The 15,958-nt window shown below is 38.8% G+C and overlaps 1 protein-coding gene across 1 annotated transcript; it reads left to right on the top strand.

Annotated features, from left to right (window-relative positions):
- The first annotated feature begins 9,655 nt into the window (after nucleotides 1-9,655).
- On the top strand, nucleotides 9,656-15,905 carry ercc6l (excision repair cross-complementation group 6-like). The gene is made up of 4 exons (XM_042723785.1): nucleotides 9,656-9,807; nucleotides 9,924-9,965; nucleotides 10,910-12,662; nucleotides 13,609-15,905. The coding sequence occupies exons 1-4, from the start codon at nucleotides 9,764-9,766 to the stop codon at nucleotides 15,607-15,609; spliced, it is 3,840 nt and encodes a 1,279-aa protein (XP_042579719.1). The 5' UTR covers nucleotides 9,656-9,763; the 3' UTR covers nucleotides 15,610-15,905.
- Nucleotides 15,906-15,958: the final 53 nt, after the last annotated feature.

Raw genomic sequence — 15,958 nt, forward strand, 5'->3', positions numbered from 1 at the left:
AAGAAATATCTGCGTGACTGCGTCCATACGAAACTACAAAACCGACACAAAACGATGTAGTATACAGGTGCTGGTCATATAATTAGAATATCATCAAAAAGTTGATTTATTTCACTAATTCCATTCAAAAAAGTGAAACTCGTACATTATATTCATTCATTACACACAGACTGATATATTTCAAATGTTTATTTCTTTTAATTTTGATGATTATAACTGACAACTAAGGAAAATCCCAAATTCAGTATCTCAGAAAATTAGAATATTACTTAAGACCAATACAAAGAAAGGATTTTTAGAAATCTTGGCAAACTGAAAAGTATGAACATGAAAAGTATGAGCATGTACAGCACTCAATACTTAGTTGTGGCTCCTTTTGCCTGAACTACTGCAGCAATGCGGCGTGGCATGGAGTCGATCAGTCTGTGGCACTGCTCAGGTGTTATGAGAGCCCAGGTTGCTCTGATAGTGGCCTTCAGCTCTTCTGCATTCTTGGGTCTGGCATATCGGGTCTGTGCTCTTCACAATACCCCATAGATTTTCTATGGGGTTAAGGTCAGGCGAGTTTGCTGGCCAATTAAGAACAGGGATACCATGGTCCTTAAACCAGGTACTGGTAGCTTTGGCACTGTGTGCAGGTGCCAAGTCCTGTTGGTAAATGAAATCTGCATCTCCGTAAAGTTGGTCAGCAGCAGAAAGCATGAAGTGCTCTAAAACTTCCTGGTATACGACTGTGTTGACCTTGGACCTCAGAAAACACAGTGGACCAACACCAGCAGATGACATGGCACCCCAAACCATCACTGACTTTGGAAACTTTACACCGGACCTCAAGCAACGTGGATTGTGTGCCTCTCCTCTCTTCCTCCAGACTCTGGGACCCTGATTTCCAAAGGAAATGCAAATTTTACTTTCATCAGAGAACATAACTTTGGACCACTCAGCAGCAGTCCAGCCCTTTTTTTAAGCGAGACGCTTCTGACGCTGTCTGTTGTTCAAGAGTGGCTTGACACAAGGAATGCGACAGCTGAAACCCATGTCTTGCATACGTCTGTGCGTAGTGGTTATTGAAGCACTGACTCCAGCTGCAGTCCACTCTTTGTGAATCTCCCCCACATTTTTGAATGGGTTTTGTTTCACAATCCTCTCCAGGGTGCTGTTATCCCTATTGCTTGTGCACTTTTTTCTACCACATCTTTTCCTTCCCTACGCCTCTCTGTTAATGTGCTTGGACACAGACCTCTTTTGCAATGACCTTTTGTGTCTTGCCCTCCTTGTGCAAGGTGTCAATGGTCGTCTTTTGGACAACTGTCAAGTCAGCAGTCTTCCCCATGATTGTGCAGCCTACAGAACTAGACTGAGAGACCATTTAAAGGCCTTTGCAGGTGTTTTGAGTTAATTAGCTGATTAGAGTGTGGCAGCAGGTGTCTTCAATATTGAACCTTTTCACAATATCCTAATTTTCTGAGATACTGAATTTGGGATTTTCCTTACTTGTCAGTTATAATCATCAAAATTAAAAGAAATAAACATTTGAAATATATCAGTCTGTGTGTAATGAATGAATATAATATACAAGTTTCACTTTTTGAATGGAATTAGTGAAATAAATCAACTTTTTGATGATATTCTAATTATATAACCAGCACCTGCACATGTAATTCTGCCACAGAGATACACTAAAAACGGAGAAGAAGACTTGGACTATGGGCATTAATCTTGCAAAACGCGGACACACATACCCAGCTATGAATTGGTGTGACTGTAACACTGCAACTATGAAAAAAAAAAAAAACATTAATTCAACTACAATGCAGTAAAAAAGTGGACAGCAAGGAAGGGGTTACACTCTAAAACATCAAGAGTGTAAAACGGATACATCCACTCACACACACTTACTTACACACACTCATACACACACATACAGAATTATAAATATTCAAATGAAATGGTATGGCTATAACCATATAGCCAAAATGAGTCAGAAGACTGAAATAAGAGGCTAAAATTAGATCAGACCTAGAAGGATTAGGCTCTGATAAAGCATTCCTGTTAATTATTGTCACGTTTTTATAGAATTTTAATGTTTTGTGTAACACAGTGCTTTCTGTGTTCAGGTTTGAATGTAGTAATAAAAATGCAAAAAAACTACACTTCAAATCAACAAAAAATATAAACGTTGACAAAAAGTAGTCTTTGAGAATTCCTAAATATACATTTAAATCCACAACCTAATAAAAGTATACAATTATGTATAAAAACAACTAGGGAATTCACAAGCCTCTCTATAGAGTCCTATACAGGAATCTAGTGGTTACACCATGAAAAAGAAAGGTTTTTCTTTTTTTTACTTTCACCAGGAGGTGCTATTCTGCCTTTTAAATTTGGATTTTAAAGGCTCAGTCTCTATTTTATTCTGAAATACTGCATTAATTGAAAAAAAAAAAATATTTTGATCATAATTATTGTATAAATATTAACTAGTAGGGTAGAGTGGGGTAAAACGCCCCCCTGGGGTAAAACGCCCCCCACCTGTTTTTCCCAAAATAACAACTAGAGGGGTATGGGATCAGAATCCCGCCAAATGTATTGCAGTCATAGATCGAAAAATAATAAGCATAAATAAAATATTTAAAAACACATGTAAAATAATAACGCACAAAACTGAAAAACAAATGCATTTTTTTAAAAAGATAACAAACAACGCGGTCATTGATCGTAAAATAATAAGCGTGAATCAAAAATGTAAACACATTTAAAATTATATTGCACAAAACTGAAACATGAATTCAAAATTTTCCAAATCGCAAACAGGTTCAGGTTTCCTGCTCATATGTTATTTTTTTGTGTGCTTATGGTCTTTTCCCCTTTGCTCTTGTTTCCACGTTCTGCGCTTTGCGTTTCTAAATGTTGCAGTTAGAGTTTCATGTAAATTAGGGCGGGCTTCAGCGTCACCATTGGGCCACAAGTTCTAGATTGACAGCTGCTCCTCTAGCCAATCAGTCCAAGGGGGAGTTGACGTCACTCCGATGCGACTCGTGGCTGCTGTGGCAGGTGTGTGAAGCAGAGCATGTGAGCGGGAGTGGAGCGGGAGCAAGCGGGGAGCGCGAGCGGGCGGGTCTTAGCGCAGAGCGGCATTTTTAAAAGGACGGAGCCGCTCTATTTCCTGCTCCTATTTCGCTCCAATTTCGCTCCGCTCACCACGAGTCTGAAGCATGCATGCTCAGTCAAGCCTGACCCAGAATCCATCTGTCTTTTACTGTCATCAACAGACTATTTTCATTCAAAACTTGGCTCAATAATGGAGTTCAAAAAGTACTTCAAAAAAGAAAACGAGAAATCATACAGGTGTACTATTAAAAAACGAACTAACAGAGTTATATAATTAGGCCCATTAATTCGTTTAATTTTACAGCAGTTTTTTTGTACAATTTTTTAAAGCCAATTTAAAATTTAATCCTGTGCGCTGCGCAAAAGTTCATTTATAAGAATGTTGGCCTAATAGTTAATTTACTTTTAAAACGTTTATGTATATTTTTGTTTATATAATTTTTATTTATATGATTAGGCCCCCATTTATTCGTTTAATTTTACAGCAGTTTTTTTTTTTTTTTTTTTTGTACAATTGATATAAGCCAATTCAAATTTTAATCCTGTGCACAGCGCAAAAGTTCGGTTATAAGAATGTTGGCCTAAAAGTCAATTTACTTTTAAAACGTTTATGTATATTTTTGTTTATATATTTTTTATTTATATTATTAGGCCCATTTATTCGTTTAATTTTACAGCAGTTTTTTTTTTCGTACAATTGATATAAGCCAATTTAAATTTTTAATCCTGCGCGCTGCTCAAAAGTTCAGGTTATAAGAATGTTGGCCTAATAGTTAATTTACTTTTAAAACGTTTATATATATTTTTGTTTATATAATTTTTATTACATTATTAGGCCCATTTATTCGTTTAATTTTTACAGGAAATTTTTTTGTGACTAATTTGTCATTTGTAATTTGAAAAAAAAAAAATTCTATTTGAAAAATGTTGTTGTTGCTCATTAGTTCTTTAGGAGGTAAGGCTGTGGTCTAAGCTAAAAGTCATATATATTTTTTTTTCTTTTTTGGAGCGAGCGAGCGGCCAGATGTAGCTTTGAGCGGGGGAGCGGAGGGGTGAACAGTTCCGTGAGCGATGAGCGGAGATTCTCACCGCTCCACTCCGCTCACATGCTCTGGTGTGAAGTAGAGGGTGACACGGGAGTGGATTTTCAAATCTCTCCCGTCCCACTCCCGCAAAAAAAGATCCCATACCCATCCCGTCCCAATCACACAAAAAATACTGGGGGAAAATCCCATCCCGTTTCAATCCCGGAAGAATGACTCACGTTCCCTCCCACTATGTTGTATTTTCTTTTTGGCCGGAATCTGTCACAAAAAAAATAAAAATAAACTACAGTACAGATCACAGCATGCCCACTTTAGTTAAATAAAAATTCAAAATGTAGTTTTTTTTTTTGTTATTTTATTGAACTGAAAGCCATCTTAATGCACATTGTGCATTGTAAACACATTAAATTTAATGTAAAACATCCATGCTAACACACGTTTTCTATTTTATTTTTATTTTTTTTCATTTGAGCGTAGACATTTCACTGTCTATAGATTTATTTTTCATACACAGAGTTTCGAAGTTTCTCGCTCAAGTTCACATAACCGAGACGACAGAAACCGCATCGTTTGGTTTAATTATTTTACAGAAGCACGTTCCGTTGTTATTCTAAGTGCACACAAATGAACGTATACGGATTCGAAAGATTTATTACTTTTATCTGTATGACCAAAGATTACGGAGTATTTTAAGAGCCAGTGAGAGCACCGGTGCCTCTATCTGTCCTGCTGTGAGCGCGCTGCTGTTCAGTTTTGCGCACACACTTCAATAGCGCACATTTCTGTGGGTTAACATTAGATTGAGCGGCCATGTAAAGTTATGACTACATACATCTTTTAGATGAAAAGCTATATTTGAGGTCTATGAATGATAGCTGGGCTTTTTGGATGTCCTGCCCGATGTAGGCTACTGTATTACCACATAGACCAGCCATTAACGGTCTGTCCTTCACGCGCAGGTCATTCACTGAACCAGCCACACCAAAGCAGACAGGAGGAGAACATAAAGACACAGGGGAAGTAGAATTGAGTTCAAAATTAAAATATAAGTCTACAGTTTATAGTTTATTTAAAAGGTAGGCTATATTTGTGTATAAAGTTGGGGATCAAAGTGTTATTACGATTCCCGGTCCCGCCCACTCCCGCTGACATTTTTTTCCTGTCCCGTCCCAATCCCGTGATTAACAGTGTGAAGATCTAGTGTGAGAATGGATAACCAGTGTCAGAAGGCAAGTCCCGGACGATCTCAGGTAATTAGCCATAAATATTTTGTTAATGGGTGACAGAAACATTCACTTTGTGTGTTATGATCTTTTCTGCAAGCTCTATGTAGTCCGACTAGGCCGATCTAGCTTGTTAACAGGTGTCTTGTTAGTTTGGTTTAGTAAGCAATACTTTATATTTTAGGCATTGTAGGGCTGCACGATAAATTGCACGCGATATGCGCGTCTTGTCAGTAAAGGCGGTGTCCTGACATTTCCTACCAGGGTTTACGCACATCAATATCGCGTCCTTTTTCTCGTGCTAAACAATGATTTTTAATGTATATGCATTACTGTAAGGGTAGGTTTAGGGTTGGGGTAGGTGTAAACTTTAATAAAAACACAATCTAATTGTAAGAAAAAAATATTTAATGTTGGTTTCCTGTAGCTGTATCCCTTCAAGCTACAACCACAAATATAACACATAAAATACTGTATTTGCATTCCGGTTCTGTAATCAGCGGTAAATCCCCATCACCTGCGCGCTTTCACATGGAGCAGCATAACGGCTAATAAATGCTGCTCCATGAAAGTGCGCAGGTGATGGAGATTTACCGCTGATTACAGAACTGGCTTTACTGACAAGCTGCGCATCAAATATCGCGTGCGATTTATAGTGCAGCCCTACTGCCTAAAATATAAAGTATTGCTCACTAAACCAAACTAACAAGACACGTGTTAGCGGGCTACATATCGGCCTACTCGGACAATTTAGAGGAGATTGAAAATATCATAACACACAAAGGGAATGTTTCTGTCACCCATTAACAAAATATTTATGGCTAATTACCTGAGATCGTCCGGGATTTGCCTGCTGACGCTGGTTATCCAGCTTCACACACCTGCCACAGCAGCCACGAGTCGCATTGGAGTGACGTCAACCCCCCCTTGGACTGATTGGCTAGAGGAGCAGCTGTCAATCTAGAACTTGTGGCCCAATGGTGACGCTGAAGCCCGCCCTGATTTACATGAAACTCTAACTGCAACATTTAGAAACGCAAGCGCAGAACGTGGAAACAAGAGCAAAGGCGAAAAGACCATAAGCACACAAAAAAAATAACATATGAGCAGGAAACCTGATTTTGTTTGCGATTTGGAAAATTTTAAATTCATGTTTCAGTTTTGTGCAATATAATTTTAAATGTGTTTACATTTTTGATTCACGCTTATTCTTTTACGATCAATGACCGCGTTGTTTATTTAAAAAAAAAAAAATGCATTTGTTTTTCAGTTTTGTGCGTTATTATTTTACATGTGTTTTTAAATATTTTATTTATGCTTATTATTTTTCGATCTATGACTGCAATACATTTGGCGGGATTCTGATCCCATAGTGGGAGTCAAGATACATTTTCACTGTTGCTATGCACTACGTTTGACAATGGGGATAAACAAATCTCCTTGGAGAAGCTGACACCAGCGACGTATTTGAAGAGAAGAGGTTTACATGGTAAGCGCTATAATTTTCAGATATTAGTAAACAAGTGTTTAAGAGAATATTGTTCTGCAGGATATCACAGTGATGTATGATAGATGAATAGTGAAGTCTGTAGTTTGAGAGGATATGTTATTTATAAGGAATATAATTATATTTAAAAAATTAAACATTTTTTGAAAAAGTCATAGGTTGTGGGGTAAAACGCCCCCTACGCTGAGGGGTAAAACGCCCCCCAGAGGGCATAGTTTCTCTCTATCATAATTACTATAATAACATATTTCTGTCTATCAAATCCTTTGTTTTACACTTAATGCAGTATAACTAGGTGGTAAAATCAAAATATTTGAACAAAAGAAAAAAAATTACCTCAAGTGAGCATTAGGCTAGCTTGATAGCACAGTTAGCTCACTGATGGAAGGTGGTTAGGTGACCCAATGATAAAACATAGTGGCTTTTAATGCATTTATTGAATGTATTTCACTACATAAATATACAAATGTATAAGTTTAATATTTATTTAGGGTTTTCTGTTTGTCTTGGTGATAGTGGTGAACAAATACATCAATTATCAACCCCATAAAGGCCTAGTGTAGAAATCTCAACCTCATATATATATTTTTTCTCTCCATATAGATGCGGACATATAAAAGAAAAAGTAAGCCGTGGTGCTTATACAGTGCAAGCTCTACAAAATGAGATTCGAGGGGAATTCATCTGTGAAATGTGCATGGATGAACAGTGAATGGCTAATGAATTAATGTTTATTTATTTATTTATTTATTTATTTATGTATTTATTTATTTATTTATTTATTACTTATTTGTTTGCATGGCTTAGTTATATGTATAAATATAATTGTTAAAATGGCTGTGAATGGCTAATGAATTAATGTTTGTTTATTTATTTATTTATGTATTTATTTATTTATTTATTACAACATATTTGTTTGCATGACTTATATGTATAAATTTAAATGTAAAAAATTTGGATATGTTGGACATTTCTCAAATAAATATTAATTTATATATAGGCCTATACATGTTTATACATTACTTGCCTTTTACTTTTAGAGATTAGTGAACGAACTCCATCGCACACCTGTAAGTAATAGGTGCGTAGAAAAAATAAGACCTGGTGGGTCGTATAAACATATAAGGATCTCCCGCACACTATCTTAACTTGCAAAATAAATTTTTAATCACACAACGTTTCGGTCACACGACCTTCATCAGGAGTATACAAATGTTCAAATTCATCTCTTTTAAGATAAACACATGACCAATTAACAGAGTTCCATCTGCAAATAATTAAACTCATTGGGAGTATATAATTAGCACCGCATCATAAACAGTTGTTATAGTTACAACAATCCAGATCACCTATAGGTTAACAAATTCATCTAAAAAACACAATCAACACATCGTCATCAAACAGCATCAAATTGTAATTCTAAACAGTTATAACAATCAGTCAGGTTCCACAGTCACTCAAACTCATCATGAATACATAGTGGAAAAGAACACCTCATTCAAAACAATTGCATGACTATAGCATTACATTAAATAATGCTTCATCGTTCATACCCATAGGTGATAAAGTTTGGAGGGTGTAAATCCAAAACAGTTCGCGTCTTTGTAGAAGTAATTCAATGTCTCCACCTCTAGGTGGCAAAGTTACTTTTTCAATCCCACAAAAACGTAAAGAGGTTACGTCATGATTCAAAGTTAAAAAGTGTACCGCAACTAGTTTTTAATCTTTTAGAGATTAAAAACTAGTTTGTTCATTTTGCTGTTGATCTGTGAAGCAAACTGGTTGGTAAGAAAGGGGGCATTTTACCCCACCTTGGGGGGCGTTTTACCCCACCGCTGGGGCAAAACGCCCCCTTTGTACAAAAAATATTTTCAGTCAAAATACTAATTAATTATGAAGGCTGAGCAATTTTAATATTTGGTGAATAATTCCTGCCATAGTCACTCAAAACCGGGATGGCAATTGTAGTCACATTTATGTTTTGTTTCACTATAATGTCACATTTTCCTTAAGGGGGCGTTTTCCCCCACTCTACCCCGATGAAATTCTCTCAAAATACAAAAGAAAACATATAACTGAACAAAAAATAAATTAGAATGATTTTACTGAAGAAAAACAAAGTGACATTTCAGGTGTCCGGTCACTTTTAACCGCGAAGACCATGAGTGTGACTCTCGAATGAGGAGCGCACAAAGGGTTAAAAGTTTCATATGTTATGAACATATTCAAACTGTTTACGGTGATAGATATGTTTTTTGAAATACGCTTTGAAGCTCATTGTATCGAGAAAGTCAGGTACTTTCAGAAGGAGCTCTGTATCGTATTTTATTATTATTATTACTTCAGAACTTTTAAAACGTATAAGAATAGGGAAATGAGACATGGATGCATGTTACAAAGAACAATCCTGAAAACAAGGACAGAAAACAATAATATGGATTTGCACACATCAAGTTATGGTAGGCCTATTATCCACAGAAAAGAGAAAAGCACAAGAATAAAATGACAGCAGCTCTGTATCGAGGCTTTGTATCGTTTCAGTGAAATTACGTCACTAGTGACGTTCGAAGCCTCGTCTGATTGCAGTGCTTCACTTTTAGCAGAAATAACATGTTTTTATCTCATCTGGCTGGAAAACTTTAAGCTCTATGAAGCTTCATCTCGCCACCACTGGTCAGAGGAGGGGTCAGCTCCAATGTTTGATATTCAAGTCGACTGTTTCAAACGCGGCAACGCTACGCGCCTGCGCGGAAGCACAGCAAGCGATTGGCTGAGAGCTGCGCGCCAACAAACATTTGTTCAAAGCCGCTTCCGCAAACGAGGTGATGAGACACAATCCGTTTTTCAAGGAAAATACCTAAAATATTAAGGGAAATATGCAGGGCAATAAAGTTGAAGAAATCACGGACAAGTTACAGGGGTAGGTAGTCAAATAATCGCATCTGTGCCGCTCACGGTTTTTCATTAATACACCTATTATTCCTAACGTTACCTAAAATTGTTATTGCGTGCTTTAACAGCGATTTTCTCTTGCAGCTATCTGTCTTTAGATACGGAGAACATGGACAAATACGACAGGTGAATATAATATGCAAACCTAATATCGACCAGCCAGAATAAGTATTTTATGTCTACATTGACGTAAAACGATACTTTGAAATAAGTTAACGTTACTTGCTCACACTAACAGCATTTGTTTCAGTGTAGCTGTTAATGTTTGATATCTTCTGTTCTGTATTGTTGTACAGTATGTCGAATCAGAATGCTTCTGTACTTTTACATCTTTTCTCTGGAAAGGTGTTATGTCAGTAGTTGACGTCACGTCAAGCAGTTTACGGTTGTGCTTTGTCTAAAACAACGTATTTCTAATTCTTGTATCATATATTTATATATGTTTTTATAGATTTAGTTGTATGGCGTTTTCATTTACAGATTGATAGATTTTTGTTTTTCACTTTTTTAATTAAGTGAAAATATCTCCGCTTGAAGTTGTGGCTACAGAAAATTAATTATACGTTTCGTCCTTAATTAGTCATAATAAGACAGTTCATAGACAATAGCAGGACATGTTGTTATATTATTTGGGGTAGGTTATCACAACAGAATTTTTTATAAACGTTTCAGCGAAGTGGTTTTGAAACTGCTAAAATGTGTAAGTTTAAATTAAAACACATCTGACTTCTTGCCCTACTTTGTACTGTAAAAAACACACACACACACCATTTTACTACAACTTAACATCTTAATTTGGGGAAAAAAGTTCATTTTATCCATAAATGTCATTTTAATTTGTCAACTACACATGTACAGTCATCTCTGTTTATGTCTAATGTTAATTAATTAAAAAAAACTGCAATTGACAGAAATGTCTGTCTCACTTTATCCACAGACAGAATAAAAAGTATTGAAATTATGTTCATCTACTTTGAGTTTAATTAAAAAAAATAAATAAATAAAGTGTTTTAATGTTTTTGATATTAGTATGTGGGTGTATTTTTATCACTTTTTATTATTTTTGGCAGGTACCGGCAGGAGGGGAAGGAGGCTGCCATGAGTGGTGATCTGCCTCGTGCACTTGAGCTGTTTCAGCTGGCTTACCAGCTACAGCCGAGTGACAAGCTGAAGAAACGCATCCAGGCCGTACAGGATCTCATTCAGAGAGATGATGAGGAAGAGGAGGAGGAAGAGGAGTTTGTGGATGTGAATAATTGTGGATTGAAGCTTTATAAAGGACTCTACAACAAACTGTACGACCATCAGAAAGATGGTGTGGCATTTCTGTACAGTCTCTACCGTGACGGAAGGAAAGGAGGAATCCTGGCTGACGACATGGGCCTCGGCAAGACCATTCAAGTCATTTCGTTTTTGTCAGGAATGTATGATGCAGAGCTGGCTAATCATACCCTGTTAGTCATGCCTACCTCGCTCATTAAGAACTGGGTACGTGAGTTCGCCAAGTGGACCCCTGGCATGAGGGTGAAAGAGTTTCATGGCGCCAGCAAAACTGAGCGAAACAGGAACCTGGAGCGAATCCAGCGCAGGGGAGGAGTCATCATTACCACCTACCAGATGCTCATCAACAACTACGAGCAACTTGGATCATATGACCAACGTGAGTTTAAGTGGGACTACGTAATCCTAGACGAGGCCCACAAAATCAAAACCTCATCCACTAAAACCGCTAAAAGCGCTCACGCCATCCCCGCTAAACACCGTGTGCTACTGACAGGCACTCCAGTTCAGAATAACCTACGAGAGATGTGGGCGCTGTTTGACTTTGCTTGCCACGGGTCGCTTCTGGGCACCTCCAAAACATTCAAAACCGAGTATGAGAATCCAATCACTCGTGCAAGGGAGAAAGACGCCACCCCTGGAGAGAAAGCACTTGGACTGAGGATTTCTCAGAACTTGATGGACATCATCACACCTTATTTTCTCAGGCGGACCAAAGCAGATGTTCAGCAAAAAAAGCAAAAACGTGAAGAAGGCTTTAAAGATGAGGAAGATCAAGAGAACAAATGTCCAAATGCTGACGAAGGCGTAGAGATGCCGTCACTGACGAGAAAGAATGATCTCATCGTGTGGACGTACCTCAGCTCGGTGCAGGAGGACATTTATAACCAGTTCATCTCGTTGGACCATATTAAGGAGTTGCTGATGACTACCAGGTCGCCGCTGGCAGAGCTTACGGTGTTGAAGAAGCTCTGTGACCATCCCAGACTCCTGTCTAATCGAGCTGTGACTCAGCTAGGCCTGGAGCAAGGTTCCGTCTCTGACGCCATCCATCCAGGAGATGAGACTGAGTCGGCTGTGGGTCAGATCGATACAATTTCAGATGACACTTTGGTTGCGGAGTCGGGGAAGCTGCAGTTTCTCGTGTCTCTGCTGGAATGTCTCCGTGAAGAGGGCCATCGGACCCTGATCTTCTCTCAGTCAAGGAAAATGCTCGACATCATGGAGCGCGTCCTGCGTAACAGAAACTTTCGCCTGCTGCGTTTGGATGGCACAGTGACACAACTGGCAGAAAGGGAGAAGCGTATCATGTTGTTCCAGACAGACAAACGTTACACAATATTCCTCCTCACCACTCAGGTGGGTGGAGTTGGCATCACCCTGACTGCAGCAAACCGTGTCGTGATCTTTGACCCCAGCTGGAACCCCGCGACAGATGCTCAGGCTGTGGACCGCGCCTACCGAATCGGCCAAACTGAAAATGTCATCATCTATCGACTAATCACCTGTGGCACTGTGGAGGAGAGGATCTACCGCAGACAGGTACATATAAATCTTAACTTTACATTTGCGTCACCATGTAGTTTTAATCTTAAAAAAATAAAAATAAAAAATAGAGTAGGGGCTGTTTGATTTGGCCAAAAAAAAAATTATATTGCAGTTATTTTGAAATGTCTCATATTGCTGCTGCTGCTTAGATATGCAGGCAAAAAGAAGTAAAGCATTTTAAATCACATTGAAAAAGATAGTAATAATAATTTATATAATTTCTTCACCCAAAAATGAAAATTCTGTCATTAATTACTCACCCTCATGATGTTCCAAACCCGTAAAACCGCCGTTCATCTTCAGAATACAAATTAAGGTTATTTTTGTTGAAATCTGAGAGCAATCTGACCCTCCACAGACAGCAAGGGGTAAAAATGGTCCATGTGACATCAGTGGTTCAACCGTAATTTTCTGAAACTACGAGAATACTTTTTGTGTGCAATGAAAGAAAGAAAAAAAAAAACGACTTTATTCAACAAATGTCTCCTTCGTGTCATCCTGGCACTATTTTGGAGAGTATTAAGATGCATGTGCATGCTTTGATCTGAACGTAAACAACATTATGCATCGTGACACTCTCCAAAAAAGTATTCTCATAGCTTTGTGAAATTGCGGTTGAACCACTAATGTCACATGGACTATTTGAACCTCTTACTGTCTATGCAGGGTCTAAGAGCTCTCGGATTTCAACAAAAATATATTAATTTGTGTTTTGAAGGTTAACGAAGGTCTTACAGGTTTGGAACGATATGAGGGTGAGAAATTAATGACAGAATTTTCATTTTTGGGTGAACTATCCATTTAAGCATTATTTCTGTGTAAATTATAAAAAAGGAAGACAAACACATATTGTTATTGTAATAATACTGTCAAACTTTACATAAAAACAATATTAATTATTAAGTTGATGTTGTTTTTGTTTTTTTTCCAATATCTGCAGGTGTTTAAAGACTCTCTCATCCGGCAGACAACCGGCGATAAGAAGAACCCATTCCGTTACTTCAGTAAGCAGGAGCTGTATGAACTGTTTAAACTCGAAGACACACGCTCATCCAACACTCAGCAGCAGCTTCAGGCAATGCATTCACAAAACCGCCGCTCTGACACCAGCCTGGACCATCACATCGCTCGCCTTCACACCATGGAGATGTTCGGCATCTCCGATCATGACCTCATGTTCACTAAAGAGGTGGCAGCCGATGAAGACGACCCTGAGGACGCAGAGTCACATCACTACATACAAACACGTGTCCAGAAAGCACAAGAGCTCATGCAGGCAGAATCAGAACTGCACGGCCAGCTCTTGGACAGCATGGCCCAGAACACTGAACCCGCTTGGCTCAGGCAAATGGACCAGCCGAAATCTGCTGGTAGAGACCACCCGGCCCCCCCACGTGTCAAAAAAGACCCTGTGACAGTGGATCTGACACATAACAGTTATGATGAGTCAGAACTAGAGGAAGATGAGCAAAACTTTCCACCAGTTAAGGATGCGGAGGTGGAAGTTGTAAGTGAAGAAGTACAAATTGTAGATGAAGAAGACCAAGTTGAAAATGAGTATCCTTGGTCTGCTGGAGAAAGGAATGTGCATGTTAGCCCCACTGCTGACAAGCTAGCTCATGCTGTGATCACGCTGGATGACAGTTTAGATGAGGAGGACAAGTTTAACGGTAATGAAGCATCAGAGAAACAAAACTTGCCAAGTCCTTCTCACCAGTTTCCAAAGTTGGAAGAACTTTCTATAGCATCGGATACTCTTGGTAACGAAGAGTCTCAGGTGGACAAGCCTAATTTAAAGATGTTTTCACCACCCCATTGTCCAAATGAGGCCACAGCAGGAGAGTCTTTCAAAGCAGAGGTGGAAGTGCTTCAGGGAAACTTCAACTTGCAGCTGGAGGACAGTGCAGATATGTTCTCTGTCGAAGAAGAGGAAGTTTGTGATGTTGAGGAGTCGCTAGCCGAGGAAAGTAACGGATTTCAGCTTCAGATGGACATCAGTGGAGAAAGGCTAGAAGAAGCGAGTATCCATAAAAGCAGACAAGATGGTAACCAAAACAATGTTGAAATCAGCAACTGTAACAACAGTGAGGTCTTCAGCCTTAACACTGGTGAAGTCAGCAAGCATGAATCTCTTCTGAGGATCCGTTCTGCTCCGGACACACCTGCTGACGACTCCTTTGTGCATTCAGTTCGGAGAAAGAAAAGGCAGGTCATCTCTGACACTGATGAAGAAGAAGAAGAGGAGGAGGAGGAGGAGTCAGAGAAGCCATGTTTAACAAGCAGTCCATTGACTGGTGGCCTCGGCAGGCTGGGATCTTCAACACCAAAATCCACTTTGATTGATGGCAGGCAACTCCAGCGCAGCTTGAACACTTCGGTGGCATCAAGAAGGTCCTTCGTTGTGTCCATGCTGGAGAATGAGTCCGATGAGGAGTCAGGAGAGCCCAGTGAAGACAAAACCAAATCCTATGAGATTTCAGAAGCTAGTGAAAGTCATGCTGATGAATCCGTGGTGGAAGAAGAGGAGCCCAGTGGAGAGACTTTGAACTCAGAAGAGTCTGAAAGTCATGAGGAGCTTGAAGTGGTGGAAGAAAGCATTGAATCAAGAGGAGACCAGGAGCATGAAGAGTGGCACAGTGCCCTGCTTGAATCCACTGCTGATGTTGAACTAGACTCTAATGAAATGATGGACCAGTGTGCCCCTAAAACATTGCCTCCAGAAACACACGTTCTTCCTGCTAGCTCCACAGGCAGTGATGTGACTGCTGCTAAACCCTCTGAGAACACATATGAGATGCTGGTCCTGTCTGGAAAACAGTGTTTGGCAGAAGGGAGGAAGCAGGCAGCTCTGGATTTCTTTCTAAAAGCCATAGACATTAATACTGGTGATGCTGAGATCCAGCTCTTGATCATTCAGTTGTACAGACAACTAAGCCAATAGCAAAATTAAAATGTGCGTTATCATTTATGTACCATGTTTGACATAACTTTTTTTTTTGTCTGTTGGTAAAAAGAAGTTGCAGACTGCATGCGACTGAAACATGCTGAACTGATCAGAGGAACTACTTAAGAAAAAATATGTTGTCTATCTTAATACTGTTTGTCGATTTTCCCAGTAATTCCTCTTCATGTTTATTTGTTTACTTAAATTTCCTTGTTTCATTGGTTTCAAACTGTTCGATTGATCATATTCTATGTACAACAATTGTGGAGAAAAAAATAAATTCTCAAGTTTCATATCCTGTATGATTTTTCTGCATTCCAGATGTGAATCTGCATTTTAGAATTTT

The sequence above is a fragment of the Cyprinus carpio genome, chromosome B5 (assembly GCF_018340385.1).
Source record: "Cyprinus carpio isolate SPL01 chromosome B5, ASM1834038v1, whole genome shotgun sequence".
Lineage (NCBI taxonomy): Eukaryota > Metazoa > Chordata > Actinopteri > Cypriniformes > Cyprinidae > Cyprinus > Cyprinus carpio.